The sequence below is a fragment of the Apteryx mantelli genome, chromosome 8, assembly GCF_036417845.1.
Source record: "Apteryx mantelli isolate bAptMan1 chromosome 8, bAptMan1.hap1, whole genome shotgun sequence".
Classification (NCBI taxonomy): domain Eukaryota; kingdom Metazoa; phylum Chordata; class Aves; order Apterygiformes; family Apterygidae; genus Apteryx; species Apteryx mantelli.
The window spans coordinates 26,229,087-26,248,289 of NC_089985.1; the positions used below are offsets into that span (position 1 = coordinate 26,229,087).

Genomic DNA, 19,203 nt, shown 5'->3' on the forward strand with positions numbered 1-19,203 from the left:
TATTGGTCGTTTTCACGCGGGGACATTGCCGGAAAAACTACACTTCCCAGCATGCCCTGCGCGGGTGCCGGCCGGGGCGCGTGGGGAGCGGAGCATGGTGGGGTTTGTAGGCGGCCGCGCTGTGGGCGCCCCAGGCCCGTCAGCGGGGGCGGTGCAAGGTGGAGGAATGGCGGAGCTCCCAGCTGGGAGGGAGCGCGGGGGGGCGGATGAGGCGATCCCGCTTCACCCTTCCCCGCTTCTCCGGGACCCACGGCCGCTGGTGGCGTTGGCCCTGCGTGGCCTCTGCCTGCCGTAGCCCCGCGCCTGGTGCCCCCGCTGCGCTACGGGCGGCCCTCCCGCCCGGGCCGTGGTTTCATGAGCGCCCTTCGCAGGTTTAGGCTACGAGCTTTGCTCGCCGAAGCCGGCATCCTACCGCAGCACACGAGCTGCCCCCACGCCCGGAGATGCATCGTGTTTTAGCATCCAAGATTTTTATTATACGTCTTTCATACTTTAGACGCTTAAAAGTAATTTAATTTGCCCTGTTTCATTGTAAAACGTGCAAGACCCCGCGTTCGTTTCCTTGTGTGTGTGCAGAGCTGCAGCACTGTGCCCAGGGGCCCTCCGCGGGACGCGCCGGTCCTGGCCCCGGGCACCGGGAGCCTCGCTGCCTTCCGTTTCCCTGCCCGCAGCCAGGAAGTTCCCGCACTGCTTGCTTAAAAATCCTGCTACTCTCCCTGTTTTTACCTTGTCCGCGTTTCATCTCTCTTTGTAGCCATTGCTTATGTTGCTGCTTGTACCATGAGTTAGACGGGCCAGCTGGAGACTGGGTGCAATTTTATCCCTGGATTTATCCCAGCACTACCTCACGTGAGGCAGCAATACCGCAGTGGTATTTCTGTTGTGCAATGCAACTGGCCAAGACTCAGGAAAAGAGACCACTTCTTTGAAGTCCAGGTAATAACTTTAATAGCTTAATTCTATTTGACGATAATCACTGCCCCACATTGCTGCTCCTTACTTCACTGCGAGCCGTTCCCCTTAGTTCCCTGTGCTGTTGGCTGCCTTGCATAGTTATGATTTTGTGACCCGTAAAGGGGGGAGTTATTAAAGATTGGAAACAGCTAGTTATAAGAAATTAGCTTTTTTATTTTTTTCTGCCAATGGAGAAGCCTAAATTAATCTGAAAACAGCATTACTGTGGCACAGAGAGTATATGTAGCATAGAGGGACGTGTGCCATGTATGACAGGAGAGATACGTAAAACAGAATCACATATATATATACGTGTGTATGTACACACACACAGAGGCACAGAGCGCCTTGCTTGCCCGGCGCTCCACGGTGCCGCGGGGCGGAGGCGCAGCGGAGGCTTCCAGCGCTTGGCACCGAAACGCCGCAGCGCAGCGGGTGCCGGGGGCGGCGGCGCAGCCCCGCTCTCGGCCCGGCCGGACCCCCGCGCCCTGTTGCCCCCGGCCGGTGCCGGGGGAGGCCGTGCCGGGCCAGCCCGGGGCTCCGCGCTGCTCGGCGGCCGCGGCCGCCCCGTCTGCGGCAGTGCCGGGCGCGCACCGCGGCTCCTGCGCTCGGGGCGGGAGAGCCCGCGGGGCGGCTCGTTCCCCGGCGTTCGGGCCCCTGCTGCTCGGGATCGCCAGGCTTACCTAATAAACACAGGCACCTTTCTCCTAAAAGCCGACACGGTTGGCGTGGGTCAGCAGAAGCAAGGATCTGACGCGTCTAGTGGCCGACCCTGTCCGCCTGTAACTCGAGACTGCAGAGGGGCAGCAGGCGGGACGCGGAGGAGCCCCCCTTTGCACCCCTGTTCGTCCTGTGACCTGCACAGGCAGCTCTCAGTGGGCTGCTGGACAACACAGCTTTCCGGCTCGGAAGAGAGGACGAAGGGAAGAGTGTTTGTGCTGTGAGAAGGTGGCTGCCTCCTTCAGAGACCAGATATTGGGTTTGCAGCCCATATGTGAAGCTGTTGTGTATGTGCAGGTTAACGAGAAAACACTTGCTGTGTTTCACGTTTATCTCGAACCATTTCTGAAGCTGATACTACGAGATCAAGAAGTATACGTATGTATTTTAAATCAGATGTAACATCGACAGGAGTGTTGCAATATCATAGTAGGACTGAGTAGTCTTAACTTAGAAATGATTGATCAACTGTAATAAAGAAGACTCGAAACTTTTGCATGTTAGGAAATGGAGACTTCATAAAACAGGATCTGAAGTGTTTGGGCTTTTTGTTTTTTAACTTATGTATGGGCACATTCATAGTGTTAAATTGCTGATGCAAAACTTTTCTTGGCGTGTCTAACACCTGGGGAAATTGAAAGTCCATAATAGTACTTGAAAACAGACTTGTGTTCTGCTGCATACAATGACAGCACTCAAGGAGCGTGGCTGTGATCTATGCTATTTTTTTAAATTAAGCTTGATGATTTTCTGTTCGAGTTACATAAGAACCTTCACTCATGCAACTTAAAAAATTAATTTGTCTAATATGGCACATCTTTCAATTTATTCATTACTCAAACTGTCTCCTCTGTTCCCAATATCAGCAATCTTTTATTTGAAATAAATGTTCTTGGCTTATAAAGCATTTGTAAAATAGCTGGGAGTCAGTAGAGTTAGTAACAGATTGGTGTCTAAACATGTTGGATACTATGGAGAGTAATATCTCAAACTGTGTTTATAAGATTGTAAGACAATCTTTTCCTTCACACTGACCTAAAATGTCAACCTTTTCTTCTAATCATGAGCTTTGAAAACAATTACCTTTTGGTCTTTTTTGTCTGCTTCATGGTTGTCATTGGTTTGCATTCAATCTTGCATCCTTTATGGCTGTAGGAATAGACATAATCTTGTTAGATGAAGGTTAATATGCTCAGTTAATTTATCTGATTTGCAATTTGACATGCTAGGTCTCCACTGCCAAGAGCTATCAATGTAATACTAATGTCTAAGAAAAATGTTGTTTGTCATTAAAATTCCATCTCTTTCTACTATTGGACAGAAGATTTGTAGATGTAGGGGTAAACTACATAGAAACCATAGAAGTAGGTAAGTTTCCAGAAGAGTCAACACTAATAAGAGACTTTTGGTATTCTTCTACATGCGAAAGGAAATGAGTCAGAATGTCTTGCAAGTATGATCTTGATGCTGGGAAGTGAGAGAGGAAGAGGTTTTCAGAAGTGAGTCTATAATTCCAAAGGGACAGAAATTCCAATATTAAATAAATGTCCTGACCTTCTATCTGTAAATCTAAGGGGTAGTCAAAACTTACCTTTTACTGATAAGGGTTCTGCAGAACATGTGCAATATTATGAGTCAGGTCTTGTTTTTAGTTCAGTGTAACATGTAAGTACTCCTCACAGAAGATATAAACATCTCTGGAGTCCAGGTAGTCAGTGCAGACTGATCTGATGTTACTATATTAATGCTTGCATGTTTTTCCAACCGACATGAACTTTTTTCATTCCAGGAATGGAAAATCCTGAAGTGGCTGTGAGCAGCTGCAGTGCTCATGATGATGAAAATCTTTGCAGCTACAGACGACACCCATCAGTATCACAGGAGCTGCTTTTGGAAGACCAACTTAGAAGGAAGTTAAAGTTCTTCTTCATGAACCCATGCGAAAAATTCTGGGCCCGGGGCAGGAAACCTTGGAAACTTGGGATTCAGCTACTCAAAATAGCAATGGTGACCATCCAGGTGAGTAACTCTGGAAGCAGGGACTTTTCTTAGTCCATGAGAATTCAAATAAGGAATGCAGATGAAAAATGCTATTCTTGGTCTGCTGTGTAAAGAAGGAGAGGATAGACTGCAAAACAATCTTAGTTGCATATGTGTAGCTTAGATGGTATAATGGGAATGAGATGGTATAATTTTTTCTTAGAAATATTGACTGAAAAATAGCTTTCCTAAGAGTGGAGATTACAGTAACCATGTTTAAGGACTTTACCTTACTTTTTACTTTACTTTTTTTAAAGGATGTCTTGCATGTCTATTCTCCCGCAGCACCTTCTTCATTCTGAGTGTGTGTGGTGGTAGGAAAGGAACAGTGGCTTGTATTACAATATCACAGTCATAAAAATGGAAATTGGTATCTGTTTCATGGTGTTTGCTTGTGTCTTGCGTATGGTATATAAACTCGCTTGTTCTGAATAAACCTGAAATTCTGCCCCACTCCTCTTCTCACTCAGCCTTGCACCACGGATTTCATCTAACAAATTTATCTGCTGCCTAAAATGCAATTATTTGTCTCAAAGTTGTTGGCTAAGAAAGAAGAAAGTTTTTCATATAACCTTTGTAATGCCTCAGATAACAATCCTTCAGAACTGTCTGCATGTGATTTATATTTATGGTGGTGTCAGTGCTATGAAAGTATGAGCATGGAGAAGAATATTTTCCACAGTTGCATGAATGAAGAACCACAGGTATACTAATTCTCTCGTGATACATCTGGCAGTATGTTTGTATTCTCTACTTAACCACTGTCGTTTTAAATATGTAGACATCCTCTGATCTTCATCTGTTCCTTTTTGTAACCAGAAATAAAATCTGATGGTGGAAGAATCTAAATAAGAAAGAAACTAATGTTGATTTATCTTTTTCAGAGAAAATCTGCCAGTAAATAATTAAATCTTAGCACTATTGATTTACTAGTGTATTCCAGTGTCCCTACAACACTGAACTTGTCCACAGAGCATTTCAGTATCTCTGTAACTGAGTTATCCTTATCAAAAGCCAGTTTGCATCAAGCCCATAAAACTAATCTGTAGACTACTGATTCAGACTTATCTCCTGGCGCTTTTTTTTATAATACTCCTGATAATAGGTGTGAAACAGTAGTCACTCAAGAGAATCGTGAGTTCCCACAAACAATACTTCACATTCTTCTAGAGACGTTTTCTGTCCTGGATAATATCTAGCAGGGTTTTATGCTAACTTTTCATAAACAGCTGCAGTATATTTTTTAACAGCTGCAAAGGTTAGCCTGTTACAAGGACAGTGTTCATCAGTTACTCTCAAAGCACCTTTCACCCAAACCTGAGGGAGAGATGTTTGCTTTTCTGAGTTGTCCTTAATTTTCCTTTTCTGCACTGGAGTTAGGACTTCAAAGTGGGATCTGGTTATGTCCTGTTCTGCCTTTTTGGCTGAGGAACACTGATATTCCCCGAGGCAAGTCGTTTTAACGTCAGGCTGAACTAACAAACCATGTGTAACAGTATATGGGTAGCTTGGGTTTGAGATGGTATCATTTTCTTTTTAAAAAGGTGAGTCCTTGGCCAAGATGCCAGTAAATGTGTTAAAGAAACATTCTTGAAACTCAGTGTTTCCTTGAAGTCTTTTGACCTGCTGTGAAATGGAGTAGCTTGCATGTAAGTGCTGTGTCTATCAGTGTGATGAAAGAGTGGCTGTTTGTAGGACAGGATTTGAATTTTAATCCAGAAGCCAATTTTGTCTTCAGACAGGAAATATGAATGTCTTTTTCAGCTGGTGGTTTTTGGATTGAGCAATCAAATGGTGGTTGCTTTCAAGGAAGAGAACACTGTAGCATTCAAACATCTCTTCTTGAAAGGATACATGGACAGAATGGATGATACCTATGCTGTATACACACAAACAGATGTTTATGACCAGATATTCTTTGCAATAAACCAGGTAAGGGTTGTTGCTACAATGTATATAATATACATGCTCTTTACCCTGAACCCTTTCTTCTTCCTCCTTCCCTGACAGCATCTGAAATTGAGCTTGTACAAGTCTCTTAAACCAAGAATGTTGACTTGTTCAGGTTTTTTTTATAGAAGACTCCTCAAAAAAGGGTTTTACATTCCAAATAAGCCAGGCTTTTGGGGAATAAAACCCGGGATAACTAACTTAAATATATATATATATATATACATATAGAAGTCAGAGTGACTCCTGGCAGGAACTCTTCATGCCCCATTTGTGCTCCAGAGCTGACTCTTTCTGGGCTTGAGCAGTCTTATCTTCCCTCCTTCCAAAGGGGACCATCTAGAGACATTTGTCAAAGGGACCACACTCAAACTTGAACAAACAAATAAGATGGATACCAGATACCAAATAGCACCAGTTACACACAAAGCTATGGCTCTGGATTGCTCCTACTATTTTTTGATGGTGCAAATGATTCAGTCTCTGTTGTCTCAGATGATCCAAACAAATCAGTAATGTTTTTTCCCTTAAGCTGTTTCTTTGCACTGAGTTGTCTAGAAGTTAGTACCATAGGTCAGAGCATGTAATAACATGCTTTGCATAGACAAAGATACAGTAATACCGATCTTGCTACTTGGCCTTATATCACAGTTTTTGTGTGGTGTATATCAATAGGTAACCTGTTGCCAGTCAATACTAGTGTGGTACTTGCGTAAAGAAAACAAAATATAATCTGGTTCTATTTGGTTAACAAACCTGATTTACACTGTCAAATCTCTGTGCTTAATAAAGCATAAAACTCTCTGATGGCTAATTTGTTGGTCAAGTGACTTCTAACCATGAATGCAAAAGGCTGGCCTGTAACAGGCAGACTTGCATCTTGCGATGACATTCATCTGAAGCGCTCAGCTGCCAAGGAATGCTCCTCTAATCCCAAGCTTCCTGGCAGTTGTCAGACAGCTATCTAGACTAAAACTTTAATACCTTATAGGACATGTAATTTAGCTCACCTTCCTTAAATTTTGAAGTGGATATTGCTGGATTGAAAAGGAAGACTGTCCCAGGGCAACAGCGCCAGAATATACCACCATGTGGGTATATGCTACTTTCACACAGACCTTTCTTGAGAGGTGTTAAACCTAAATATTTATTTGTCTTAAAGTCCTATGGAAGTAAATACAAAAATCTGTACATCAGTTCTCCATTTCACAGATAAGTATAAGAGTACTGTCTTGCTTCAGGGAAGGAGAGGTGAGGATTTAATATGAAGATCTGAATGTATGAAGAGCTTACATACACATAGACCCCTATGAGGACAGCAGAATAAGATATAATAAATTACTGAACACAGAAATAACTTTCTTCCAGAATTACAGAACACCCAAGTGGAAAAAATGATGTCTGACAGACAAAAATTCTGAAAGCCATTTGGAAGGAGAGAACACATGCTGCTACTTATTCCTGATATTAAATAATACAAATTTTATTGTTTGGAGAAGTATAGACTTTCCAGCTATCACTGAATGTGGGACAAACTCAAAGATTGTTAAAGAATAAGTTAAACTTACTGAACGTTTGGCTTTAGTTTGGAAACCTGCAATGCAGGTGGGATGGAATGATTGTTTTTCCACTTTTCCTGTACTGTGTCCTTGATTGTTGTGCAGGGAACTGAAGCCTACAGACTGGGGCTAAACTAATAACAATTTAAATGGAGCAAAGAATTAATGGAAGACTAGATAAACCCTAAAGACACTTTGATCTTACTACTCTGCCTATACTAGAAGCAGGAAGGAGATTTAAGTATGTACTACTATATGAGCTCTAATATACAGAGGGTCTGGTGTGTTAGGGAGATCCCTTGAATTGGATGTATTATTTGCCCTGTGACCAGAGCTGTATCCCCATTACGTAAAAGTGGATATATGCTATCACATGGTTTTCTATGTCATTGGTCAAAGTATTAGGCCTCTCATAAATAACGTATTGCTAAATTAGTTGCTGAAATAGCTGAATATTGTTATACACCTAGAATAAAGCCATTTCTGAAAAGAACCAATGGACAAATCCATTGATTTGTCAGAAAAAAGAAACAGAGTACCTGTCATTGTTAGAGCATTAGACTTGTGGTGACATCCTTAAAGCTAGTCAGTATATTAATTCTGCACTAAATGAAGTCCTTGTATTGGAGCCAGAATGCTTTGCAAATAGTGAATTAGGCTTTCTAGTAAGGATTGTAAACAGAAAAAATAATAAGCAAGGAGTTATTTAGACCCTAATCCTGCATTTCTTGCCTTTGCCAAGTACCTTAAAAGTATTTGAGGACTCAGCTGTAGAGTGGTGTAGTGTAGGTTTCCAAATTCTTTAGGTGAACTTTAAAATAAAAAGGTGGGTTATACCACAGATCCAAACACTTCTGGCTTTTTCAGAAACCAACATTTCTGGTGCGTCTGACTTGCCTTCTCTATTTGTTCTGAACTTGAGTACTTACAGCTGCCCAACATCTCTGTTGGAAACCATGCTTATGAAAAGAGGGGAGCAGAAGAGACAGCTCTGGCTGTATGTCAGCAGTTCTACAAGCGAGGAACCATCTGTCCTGGAAATGACACCTTTGATATAGACCCGGAGATTGTGACTGGTGATAAATCTAATCTATTGTATCAGTTCTTGGGGAGGAGGGACCTTAAAATTCTGATGAATTCTTAACAAATATCTAGTATTTTATAGTCCAGTCAAATGGGCTGTATTAAACTTATTACCAACCAAAACTGGTAAGAAAACTACTGTATAACTAACCTCTACTCCTTACTTCCAACAAAACAGTCATTTATGCCTACTTCCACAAAAAGTGATGGGCCATTAGCACCCATGATTGTCTAATGCAAGTATTTCAGGCTAATTTCACAAGTCTTCCCTGTGAAGCAGGATTTAAACACCTCATTCATGAGGAATAACTTGGCTGGTGCTCATGGAAGCAAATGTATTTGTAAACTAGCCTCCAAAATGGCTCATCACTTAAGCATGCTATCTTGGCTACTATAGTCAACAGCTCTTAGAGCTGTGAGAATGGGAAAGGCAGGTTACAGTTAAAAAGCATGTGATAACCCATCTGATATTACTGTGTGTACTTCTCTGTTACAGACTGCTTGTACATTGAGCCAATGATGCCTTTAGACAACCGAACTGTGGGAAAGCACAATTTGAATTTCAGTCTGGATTTCCACAGGTGAGGAGGAATAGCTGCTTCCTATATTGATGTATTCCTGCATTTTTCCCTGTGAAAACCTAATATGAAACTGTATTGCAGGCTGGTGACAGTACAGCTCATGTTCAATCTGAAGGCAATCAACCTCCAGACTGTTCGCCACCACGAACTCCCTGACTGTTACGATTTCACCCTGACAGTACGTAGAAGCCTGCCATGTGTCTTTCTGTTCAAGATGAAAACTAGTTCTTACTGATTTAACCAATGCAGAGGGTTTTTAAGTGTGTTGGGCATCATTAACTGGTCCCCAATGGTGTCTGGATTACTTTGTCATGACTTAGTAGCCCGTCAATAACTGTCAATTGCAACTGTAGAAGGTTAAGCTTTAAGTGCTCCTGATGATATACTCCTTAAGCACTTCTTTGGCTTACAGCCTTGTGTGCTCTAATCCGCTTGAAGTATCATAAAAGCATAAACCTCTTTTCTTTAGAGAGATGCTTCTAGGAATAGTTGTTTTCAGCTCATGGAGGATTGAGGCTGTAATTTAAAAAAAATTTTCACTTGTATTTCAATATCTAGTTGATCAAGCAATTTGTAGCAAATTGCAAATTTGTGGCAAACCTGTGGTCCACCATCTTAGGTCTTTTGTTTTAAAAATCTTTATCTGAATAAACTGGAACTACCTTAAGCTTATATAAGTTTTGTTACTTCTTCCCTAGGAGTATTATTCTGAATCATTATGCAAGGTTAGCAATGCAATATGCTAAATATATAATGGTTTAACTGTAAAAAGACATGCACTTTTTATTAATATTTTTTGTTGATACAGATAATGTTCGATAATAAAGCACACAGTGGAAGAATTAAAATAAGTCTAGACAATGACATAGCAATCAGGGAATGTAAAGACTGGCATGTTTCTGGATCAAGTAAGTGATATAAATGTGTTCAAATTTTCATTTGTCACACTAGCACAATGTTTGTTAACCTTTTTCTTTACTGAAAGATGAGGCGCTATTGACATATATTGTCTAACAGGTACATTCTAAATCCTGTTTTCTAAGGAATTGTTGTTTTGCTCTTAAACTTTTGATTTGAAATCTTGGGAACCCAGCCATACTGTTACTCTCATTAGCAGTTCTCAAACCTTGTACCACTGGTAGTGTCAACCGAAATTTCTTCCACAAATCACTGTTTATCCTTCTAGTTTTAGCTACTAACTTTATGCTCCTCATTGGTTAAGGTAGGGCTGTGAACCATTGTTCTGGTGCCAAGCAGCAGGTCATGTGGCAATGGTAGAAAGTTTAAACTAATTCACTCTTATTTCAGGAGTTAACACAAGGAAAAGTAAGGAAGCACTCTTGCTAAGTACTGCTAGGTTGAAGAGGCTAGAAACACATCTGATTGATTGCTCCTTAAATGTTTTGGGGTATGTAGTTGAGTGTAACTGAGATGCACAGTATGGTTAGATATCTTCAATCAGCTACTAACAAGAGCACCCTTTGTTAGCAGCTGTTGGATCTGGTCAAAGCTCATATGAGATCTTTTTGATTGGCAAAGCTAATCTCTTTGGAAGAAGTTTTCCAGGAGTCTAAATTCCATTTGTTGTTTCTTACTTTTTTGCTGAAATAAGCAATAGGATGAATAAGATCTGTTTTTCTACTTTGCTGCTTGCCCCTTTGCTATGTTAACATTAGGAATTTCCCCACGAAGAGCTCGTAGTAAAAAGGAGACTTCTTTGTAATGATCCAGATTGCAATTAATTTGGGGAACTTAATGAAATGCATTACAGAGGACAAAACACACCACTTATGCAAATACATATCCCACTGACAGTCTTTATCAACTAGCATTGCTAGCTGCCACGTTATGAATGCACACCAGATGGCATGCTATCTAATAGATTGCTTGTGCAGCAATATAATATGGTTTTGATACCAGGCTTCTATAATGATTCATATTTGATATCTATGTAGATTGCCTAGCATCCAGCTCTTTAACAGTTTTCAGAATCATCTCCTGGAGTACCCTCTGCTGTATTCTAAACCCAAGGAAAAATAGACAGGCAATGATTGCAAATGGATACTAACAAATTGTGTTTATTTTGTATTAAAGTACAAAATCAACTTAAATGCCAACAGTACATGTGTTAGTCACTTTGGTATAAGCAAGGAGTAGGTGGGCTCTTCCTGGGTAGAATGGTAGGTAGCTTTGTGAGGTCAACTACAACTTCAGTATCCTGTTTTGGAGAATTGCTGCCTGTTCTTGCAATTTTAGCATTCGTTACAATTTTTTCTTCAAATGTAATCCCTCTTTTAACATTAAAAATCTAATCCTTTTTATCCTGTCTCCATCTAGTTTCAGCTGTATGATAGGTATAACAAAAAGTAAGATGTTCAGTGGTAATTTTGGTGCAAAATTTGACCTTAATTGATCAAGAATGTGATTTTTAGTAACATAAGAGATGGGGAACGCGTGTCCAGCTCAATGTTGGTCTTGGCTATCTGAACAGCTGTGCAAATTCTCTGCATTGCTCTAGGAGAGAAAACTCATCTGTTAGTCAAATACTGACATGGAAGAGTAGATACATACTGTAAAATACCTGGGACTTTTTTAGACAAGATCTGTGGCTCCAAAGGCCAGTCCAGCACTTGTAAAATGGAGAACTCCCACCTCTAATTCTGCAGGGTTTTAAGAAGCGCTTGCTGTCTGATGTGTGATATTTTTGATGTAGTATCAACCTTCCTAAATTAATTGAAGTGGTATATCTAATGCAGATATGTTTGTGTCTCATGAAAATATTAGACAAGCTTTCAAGGGAGAAGTAATAAGATTTTTCTTAATTCAGTTGTATAAACATAATAAGTAGCAAAATTTGATTCTTACTTGAATAGTCAAGCTGTTTCACAAGATGAAATGTATCTCATTTTAAACATCTTTATTTTTGTTCTTGCAGTACAGAAGAATACTCATTACATGATGATCTTCGATGCTTTTGTTATACTGACTTGTCTGGCCTCATTGATCCTTTGCACACGATCAGTGGTTAAAGGAATTCGGCTCCAAAGGGTGGGTATAACTCTTTCTGAAGAAAGTCTGTGTGTCTTTTGTTAGTCTGATTAACTTCTTCCTTGCCTTCTTTCCCCTAGGAATTTGTAAGCTTTTTCCTACATTATTATAAGAAAGAAGTATCTTTCAGTGATCAAATGGAATTTGTCAATGGATGGTACATCCTGATTATAGTTAGTGATGTCTTAACTATTGCTGGATCAACTTTAAAGATGGAGATACAAGCCAAGGTAAGATATTTACATTTTTAGGCAGAAGCAAAATGGGTTATAGTTGTCCCAGCTGGGTTTAAATTCCTCAGAGGACTGTAGGCTGGCTATACTTGATTCTGAGTGGTATGAAATTTTAAAACTCCATCTTCTCTTCTGGAACTATAATTCAGATATTTTGTTTCCAGTTGTGAGATTTAAAAACTCCAAATATCACTTAATGTTATAGTTCTGTTCCTCTCTGCTCCCTTCTGTGACTCCAAGAAGTAAAATTAACTTTATCTCTGAAAGTTCAAGACTGTTGACGTCCTCTTCTTTCCCCATTTAGGACCACTTATCCTTGCTAATTTGATGTGTTTTTTCAATTTAGCATTTAACTTTCTGTTTCACATTTAGAAAGTGTTTAATTGGCATAGAGAATCTCTCCTTAAACATCACTTTACTGCTTTCCCAGCTCTGGTTTCCAGCATGTACATAAAAATCAGCCACAGCCTGGTTCTAGGCCCTCAATTTCTAATATAAACTTGTTGTAGAAAAAAATCTCCATTAACATACTACATACAGCCAGAATTAGTGAACAAAAAATATTACAATATGCTATCCTCAAGCACTCTAACATTCAGATAATGTTGTTCTTCACCAAATCTATAGCAGACTTTGAAGTGTGACATTGCAACACAACAGACTTTGGACTATGGTGATGAAAGGATAATTCTGAAATCCATCTGGTGACAGCTTGACTGTCACAGACGCCCTGCACAAATTGCCCTATCTTAGCTTAGGAGCTATAAACTCAATTCTGAGGAATAAAAAGAAGCTAAGAGGAAGTTAGCTGAGATAAGAGATAACTCCATCCTGTTTTGGGATAATGTGAAGATGAGAACAAGACTGGAGTAAGATCTTGCATTTTGGGTTCCTGTATCTTACATATCTAAATACCTATATTTTGATATGTGTCTTTCCTAAAACAGTATTTTACTAAAACTCTTCTCTACAGGCACATTTCATTCATTTTGCAAGCCTTGTGGATCATATAATAAGATCTTGTTCCATGTCATCACATGAAAGTTAACAGCTGAGTAACTGTAAAAAGTTCATATTAAAGTGGCCTAAACTTGTTTTTTATCAAGCTGCAAATGATTTTTTCTAATATACAAGATTAGCCAGCTCTTAGATGAATAAAAAGTCTTCGCTATCTTCTGTTTTTATTCAAGTAAGCTGTCCTGATCTGAGTAGGACATCCTAATTTGGGACAGTTGCATTACAGAGTAGAGCTGCAATTCAAGGAACAGTGTATGTGCTAACTTAGATGAAAGTAGGCCAGTATGTGTAGGTGGAAAAACAGTGACACACCAATAAAATATAAACAAAGTTCTGCTTAGAACTAATTAGAAGCTAGTTATTCTTCTCCTTAATAACTTTCTACAGCTGCTGGTTCCTTTCTACATAACAAGATCCTCCTTAATATTTATCTGAACTTTGCTGAAAAGTCATGCTATTTTTTTTTTTTTTAATTCTTTGCTTACATACTGGAAGAACTTTTTTTACTCTTCAGTTCTAAAAGTACATCTACACTGTACATTGGGATGTGGTAGAGAGATTCCCAAGCTGGTACTGGGAATCTGTTGGTGCAGTTGCTGGATTCTGGAAGCAGCATAAAAATGTTTGCAGTGCCACTCTGCAGGATTTAGTGAGTTGGGTATCGAGTGGGTGTCTCTGCAGCTGTGGTGCAGAAAAACGTCCATATGTAAGGCATGTGAAATGAATTACACTTGCAAGTTCCTTTGCTCCTTGGTGGGACTTTTGCTCTCTAATATATATTGCCCCAAACTAGTTTTTAATGGGAGAGACTTCCAAGGAAAAAAAAGTTTCTTAGCAGATCTGTGTAGTAATTAGAGCTGCAGTCTAGAACCTGTCAGTCGTTATAATACTTGATTATTTATTTATTTTTTTTAGAGTCTGACAAGTTATGATGTCTGTAGCATACTCCTAGGAACATCCACTATGCTTGTGTGGCTTGGAGTCATTCGCTACCTAGGTTTCTTTCAGAAGTATAATGTAAGGATCTCCGGGGATCTTCGTGCTGGTGGTATTTATTTTGTTTGTTGTTATAAGACAACTGGAAAAAATGCCTGGTTGAATTCTTACTATTTGTTTTGGTTTCTGCAGCTCCTCATTCTAACACTGCGAGCAGCATTGCCTAATGTAATGAGGTTCTGCTGTTGTGCTGCTATGATCTATCTGGGCTATTGTTTCTGTGGATGGATTGTACTGGGACCTTACCATGTGAAGGTAATATGGCTTGACATGAAAAAGGCAACTTGAATAATAGAATGGATTCCAAATAAATGATACATTACTACTGCTGTCTAGTGACAAGGCTTCCCTTAATATAAAAATAGTGCATCTTCAACATGATGCTACTCTGTTTAAAGAGTCAGACTTCCATGACTCAGTCAGACTTTCCTCTAGTTACGAAAGCTCTGAGTCAGAAGTGGAAGATGCTGTGACTCCCAATCACATGCTGGGAGTCCTGTGTGGTATTTTGAGAAACAGATTTCATTTTGCAGAACACCAGTATTAGACTAAAGCTTTCAAGACTTTATCCTTGTCTATTATAAAAGTGAAATTGGCTTATCCACTCTAGCAAGAATTTACAGGTGAATGAATTGAGTGGGTCTGGGGGGCTGACCACCTTTGTTCATTCCCCAAATGTTTTCCTGTTAGCACTGCACTTTGTTGTACTCCGGAGATACAAAGGTTGAGATCCAAGGCAGCCAGTCAGCAGCCGTGTATCTTATTCATGTTATGTACAGTCTTTGAATTCAAATAAAGTGGCCACCAATGTTCCTGTCTTTTTCCCTTCTCTGTAGTTCCGTTCTCTGAATATGGTTTCTGAATGCCTTTTTTCATTGATAAATGGAGATGACATGTTTGCCACCTTTGCAAAAATGCAGCAAAAAAGTCACTTGGTTTGGTTATTCAGTAGGATCTACCTCTACTCCTTCATCAGTCTGTTCATCTATATGGTGCTAAGTCTCTTCATTGCACTCATTACAGATACATATGAAACCATCAAGGTAAGCATGAACTCTTACTCTTTGGTTGGAGAAAAAAGACAAGATTGGTGTTATTGAGACTCATCTCGCTCAATATTTTGACTTACTGTGTATGCCAATTTAAAGAATAAACATAATGACTACTTCTGAGGGTACAGAGAAGTGGCAGGGAGAGATGTTTGATCCTTCCCTATTTCAGTTTTCTTACAAGCCTATCTGATTTCCTGTTCCAATGGAAACTAAGTATCTACTTAAAAACAGTGATTTCATATTCAGCTGTTTGAATCTTCTAATTGCAGCCTTGGCCAGTGTCTGAAAAGTGGTCTTGGAAGGATTTGGGTTACTGTATGTTTAGCCTTGTTAAAAATTTAACTAACTACGTTTTTTTTAGCACTACCAGCAAGATGGCTTTCCAGAGACAGAACTTCAGACATTTATATCGCAGTGCAAAGACTTACCAAACTCTGGCAAGTACAGGTTAGAAGAGGAGAGTTCTGTGTCTCTTTTTTGTTGTTGTAATGGTAGGTACCTGAGTTAAAATTATACATTAATATATATCCAAAGCAACACACCACAAACTGTCCATGGTCAAATGTTTATGAAGAACACTTAAATTTTGGAGTGGGGGAAGGGGAGAAAAAAAGCAACAAACATGAACTATTTCTAGTACTCTAGAATGGAACACTATTGAAATGTCTCCAGCCAACAAACTTTTTGGTAGAGGTAAGGGAACCCTTACATTAGGAATTACTTAACATATGCAAAACAGTACAGGAAGTTAGAGAATATATGTCATATAGAATATACTTACGTGGGGAAGGAAATGGGGGCATATTTTGGAGCAGGGATAAAATAAAGCTTGTAGTGAGACAGTTTAGAATCGAGAGCCATTGTTCCGATTGATGGCTTTGAGAGGGAAGTGTGGGATGAAGTAGAGCAGGCCATCTTGCTCCTGGGTAAAGGGCACTGAAATGTTAATATTTCCTCTTCTGCACACACCACTCAGTTTAATCAGGCACAAAACCTAACACAAGGTGGGACGGGGGGATGTAATCCTCTTGCCACCTACTTGGGTCAGATCAGGACTTTGGAAGAGCATTCAAAGATGAAAACTTGGTTACTCTCAAGCAAGTTGCTCTTCAAGAGTATTGGGCAATCAGCACAGCCCTGGACTCAAAGGGAGCTGTTGGCACTTTAAGTGCCTGATTTCAGAACCTTATTTTCTAAATTGTTGGCCAACTCTTTAATCATTTTATCGTGGTGGCAAATATTTTGATCCATGTGCATTCCTCATATAACATGCATGTTAGTGTTACAAACTGTTTTTATCTGAAAATAGTGTAGTTCTTTCTCTAGAAGGTAAACCAGAGGCTGACTTTGCAGTTACCTGTAAATACTGAACATTGCTCCTTTAGCTCAGTAGCCTGCCCTTCTGGCTTTATTTTGAAACAAATGATATGTAGGAATAAATACGTGTCTCAAGTGGGAAAGGTATGGATGTTGCATTATGGATTCTATGGTTTCTGCTGCTTAAATAGTCATATGGTCTTACAGTACACCAAAGGCTTCTCTTAAATTCTTGTAAATATTCAAAATGTTTTATGGTGGTTGGTAGCACTTTTCTTATCAGTATATGTCAAATGAGTAATTAAATAGTTAGGAACATTTTTAAGGCTCCATGTTTAATGAAACTATTATTTTGATGTGTGTACCTGACTTTTCTCCTCCTTGCCTGTACAGGTCCTAGCGAAGATATTTAATGGATTGTGGGAGCGTATTTTGGAGACTTTAAAACAGCACCCATTTTAAGAACTGGATAGTGGTCTTGGGGAAGATCTTATACCTTAAGCCTAAATTTCCTTTTCTCCAAAAATAGTGCAAAGCTGTGAAGAAGCTTGTGATAAACATAGAGTCTTTCTGATTAGGCACTCTCACTTCTAGTTCAGGTTTGAGGGTTTTTTTTTAAGCTTTTTCCTACTCGTTTCCTAAGTTAAATTGCACTAGAATGCAAAGGGCATTACAAAGCTGTGTTCAGAGACTTGGCTAGATTATACAAGTAGACTAGAAATGCGGTAAGTAACTTTCAGCTATACATAGAAATAATATTGGACAACTGCAACTTTGACTACCAAACTAGCCCTCAGTACTGCAAGCATTATCCATCAATGGCTGACTAGTTAGTGAATGAATTAAAGCACACTCCAGTGCCCTCAGGCTTTTTGTTTTTCCCAGTTGTAGTAAAAATAACTGAAATTATGAAATTCAGTGTAACTTGCTTCTGGAGACAGTACAGTGAATTGATTCAAATATGGCTCAGGGTATAAAATAAATATTTATATAAATGTAAGTTATGCCATTTGACATAACTGGCAGTCTTTTCTCAGAGAGGCCAGACATATGGCAGCCCAAAATTAAGTTTGAGGGATGAACTGAGTAGAGAAATGTAGGTGTTCTCCTTTATCTAACTTCAGTTAGGATCGGTTACAGTCTTCGGCTTCTTTTAGCAGTGTGCTGACCTTATGTTTTTAAAGAAAAAGCACTTTCAAAATATCTATTTTTTTTATTTAAAACCTTCCTCTGGTACACAGGTCAGTAAACCTGGAGACTAAATTAAGTTAAATATGTGGGAGTTAAGACTCTGAGAGTCATATCTCTTCACACTTCAGAAGCTGGGTGTTTCAAACCAAGCTAATAATCTGGTACTGTCAGGGGCTCTCTGAAACATTAGATCCTATTAAAAAATTATGAAGGTTAAATTTTGACAGCTTAGTTGATATCTTTTTTTCATTGTAATACTATTTAATGGATGCCTTATTTTCTATAGTCTATTCACTCTGGGAGCAGAATAGAAAAAACAAAGGGAAGCATATTTTAGATAACTTGCATTTGTAAGCAACAATCATATAGGTATTTGTGAAAATGTATAATGAAATGCTGTATACTGTGCACAAACATGGAGGACACTAAACATACTCTGTCTGAATGTTTACATATTGTAGGAATGTGCTACAATAAACATTTGCAGTTGCAGTAAGTATTGAGTGCGTCTGTATTCATTTTAAGAGTAAAAATGTTGCCAGGTTAATACAGGAGCTTTTTCATAGCAATATGTAATTTCTGGCTTGAAACAGAGTGCTGAGTGTGCAAACTTGCAATAGCCTGTAGTCAAGGTAGTTGGTGTGGACCCTGATCAGGATCTGTTCCCAGTTAGGTCTTGTCTAATAGCTTTTCAGAGTTTGTCATTGAATCGAATAAGCAAGTATTAAACCTTACACTAAAAGTGCTGCTTGTGCATTATATGAGGTTCAAATTCAGTAAAGGCAAACCAAATGCAAGGTATAGTCAAAACAAACTATTCACAGTATCTAAAAGTTTCCTGTATTGAGATAGTTGTCTTTCAGCAGTCACCTGAGATTGTAGACTTTTGAATCTTTTCAGAGAGATTCAAGGCTACCTTGCCTTGAAAAGCAAATATTAAGTGACTATCTGTTCTGTTGACACTTTAAATTCCTTGTGGCTCTTTGACAACACACAATATATAATCACTATAGTATAAAACAGTTTGTGCAAGGAATTCTGACAAGGTTGGCAAGCATTTTAGAATCACTGAAATGCAGAAGGCTGACTTCTTAGCAAGGCTTTTTCATATGAAGCTAGGATAAAGTTAAGATTTTGGTAGAAAATATGAGGCTTCTATTGAAAACTGCTCATTCAAGATTTTTACCCATAATAAATCTTTCCTGATTTCTTCCCCTCAGTGAGTAACTTGCTCAAAATGCAGGTGCATTCTGTAAACAACTACAAAGTACTTTGTTTTCCAACACATCCATAATGTAAGTATTAACCTGATTTCATTTAGAAATGGAGTGGAATATATGCCTCATCACTGTTAATTTCTGAAATTGATGACAAATTTCAACACAATTTGTCAGAGCTCTAAAATATCAAATTCTTATAAAGTTTTACAGAAGTGGGGAGAAATCATGTTAATAGAAATCTG

General features: G+C 39.3%; 1 protein-coding gene across 5 annotated transcripts; it reads left to right on the forward strand.

Annotated features, from left to right (window-relative positions):
• The first annotated feature begins 458 nt into the window (after positions 1–458).
• MCOLN3 (mucolipin TRP cation channel 3) lies at positions 459–18,196 on the forward strand. 5 transcript variants are annotated; one of them, XM_067300990.1, is made up of 15 exons: positions 459–506; positions 755–936; positions 3,464–3,693; positions 5,479–5,646; positions 8,146–8,299; positions 8,803–8,887; positions 8,969–9,065; positions 9,696–9,795; positions 11,823–11,935; positions 12,016–12,165; positions 14,101–14,202; positions 14,314–14,436; positions 15,018–15,224; positions 15,595–15,724; positions 16,944–18,196. In XM_067300990.1, exons 3-15 carry the CDS (start codon positions 3,466–3,468, stop codon positions 16,961–16,963), a joined length of 1,677 nt encoding a protein of 558 aa, XP_067157091.1. In that variant the 5' UTR covers positions 459–506; positions 755–936; positions 3,464–3,465; the 3' UTR covers positions 16,964–18,196. The 5 variants fall into 5 exon arrangements, with proteins under 5 accessions (XP_067157091.1, XP_013816631.1, XP_067157093.1 ...); XM_013961177.2 differs by having other exon boundaries at positions 497–936; XM_067300991.1 differs by lacking the exons at positions 459–506; positions 755–936 and adding an exon at positions 1,724–2,052.
• The last annotated feature ends 1,007 nt before the right edge of the window (positions 18,197–19,203 follow it).

Coding starts and splice junctions, on each gene's coding strand:
- MCOLN3 (XM_067300990.1), top strand. CDS start 3,466: ATGGAAAATCCTGAAGTGGCTGTGAGCAGCTGCAGTGCTCATGATGAT. Junction 3,694..5,478: donor TAGCAATGGTGACCATCCAG/GTGAGTAACTCT, acceptor TGTCTTTTTCAG/CTGGTGGTTTTTGGATTGAG. Junction 8,888..8,968: donor TTCAGTCTGGATTTCCACAG/GTGAGGAGGAAT, acceptor ACTGTATTGCAG/GCTGGTGACAGTACAGCTCA.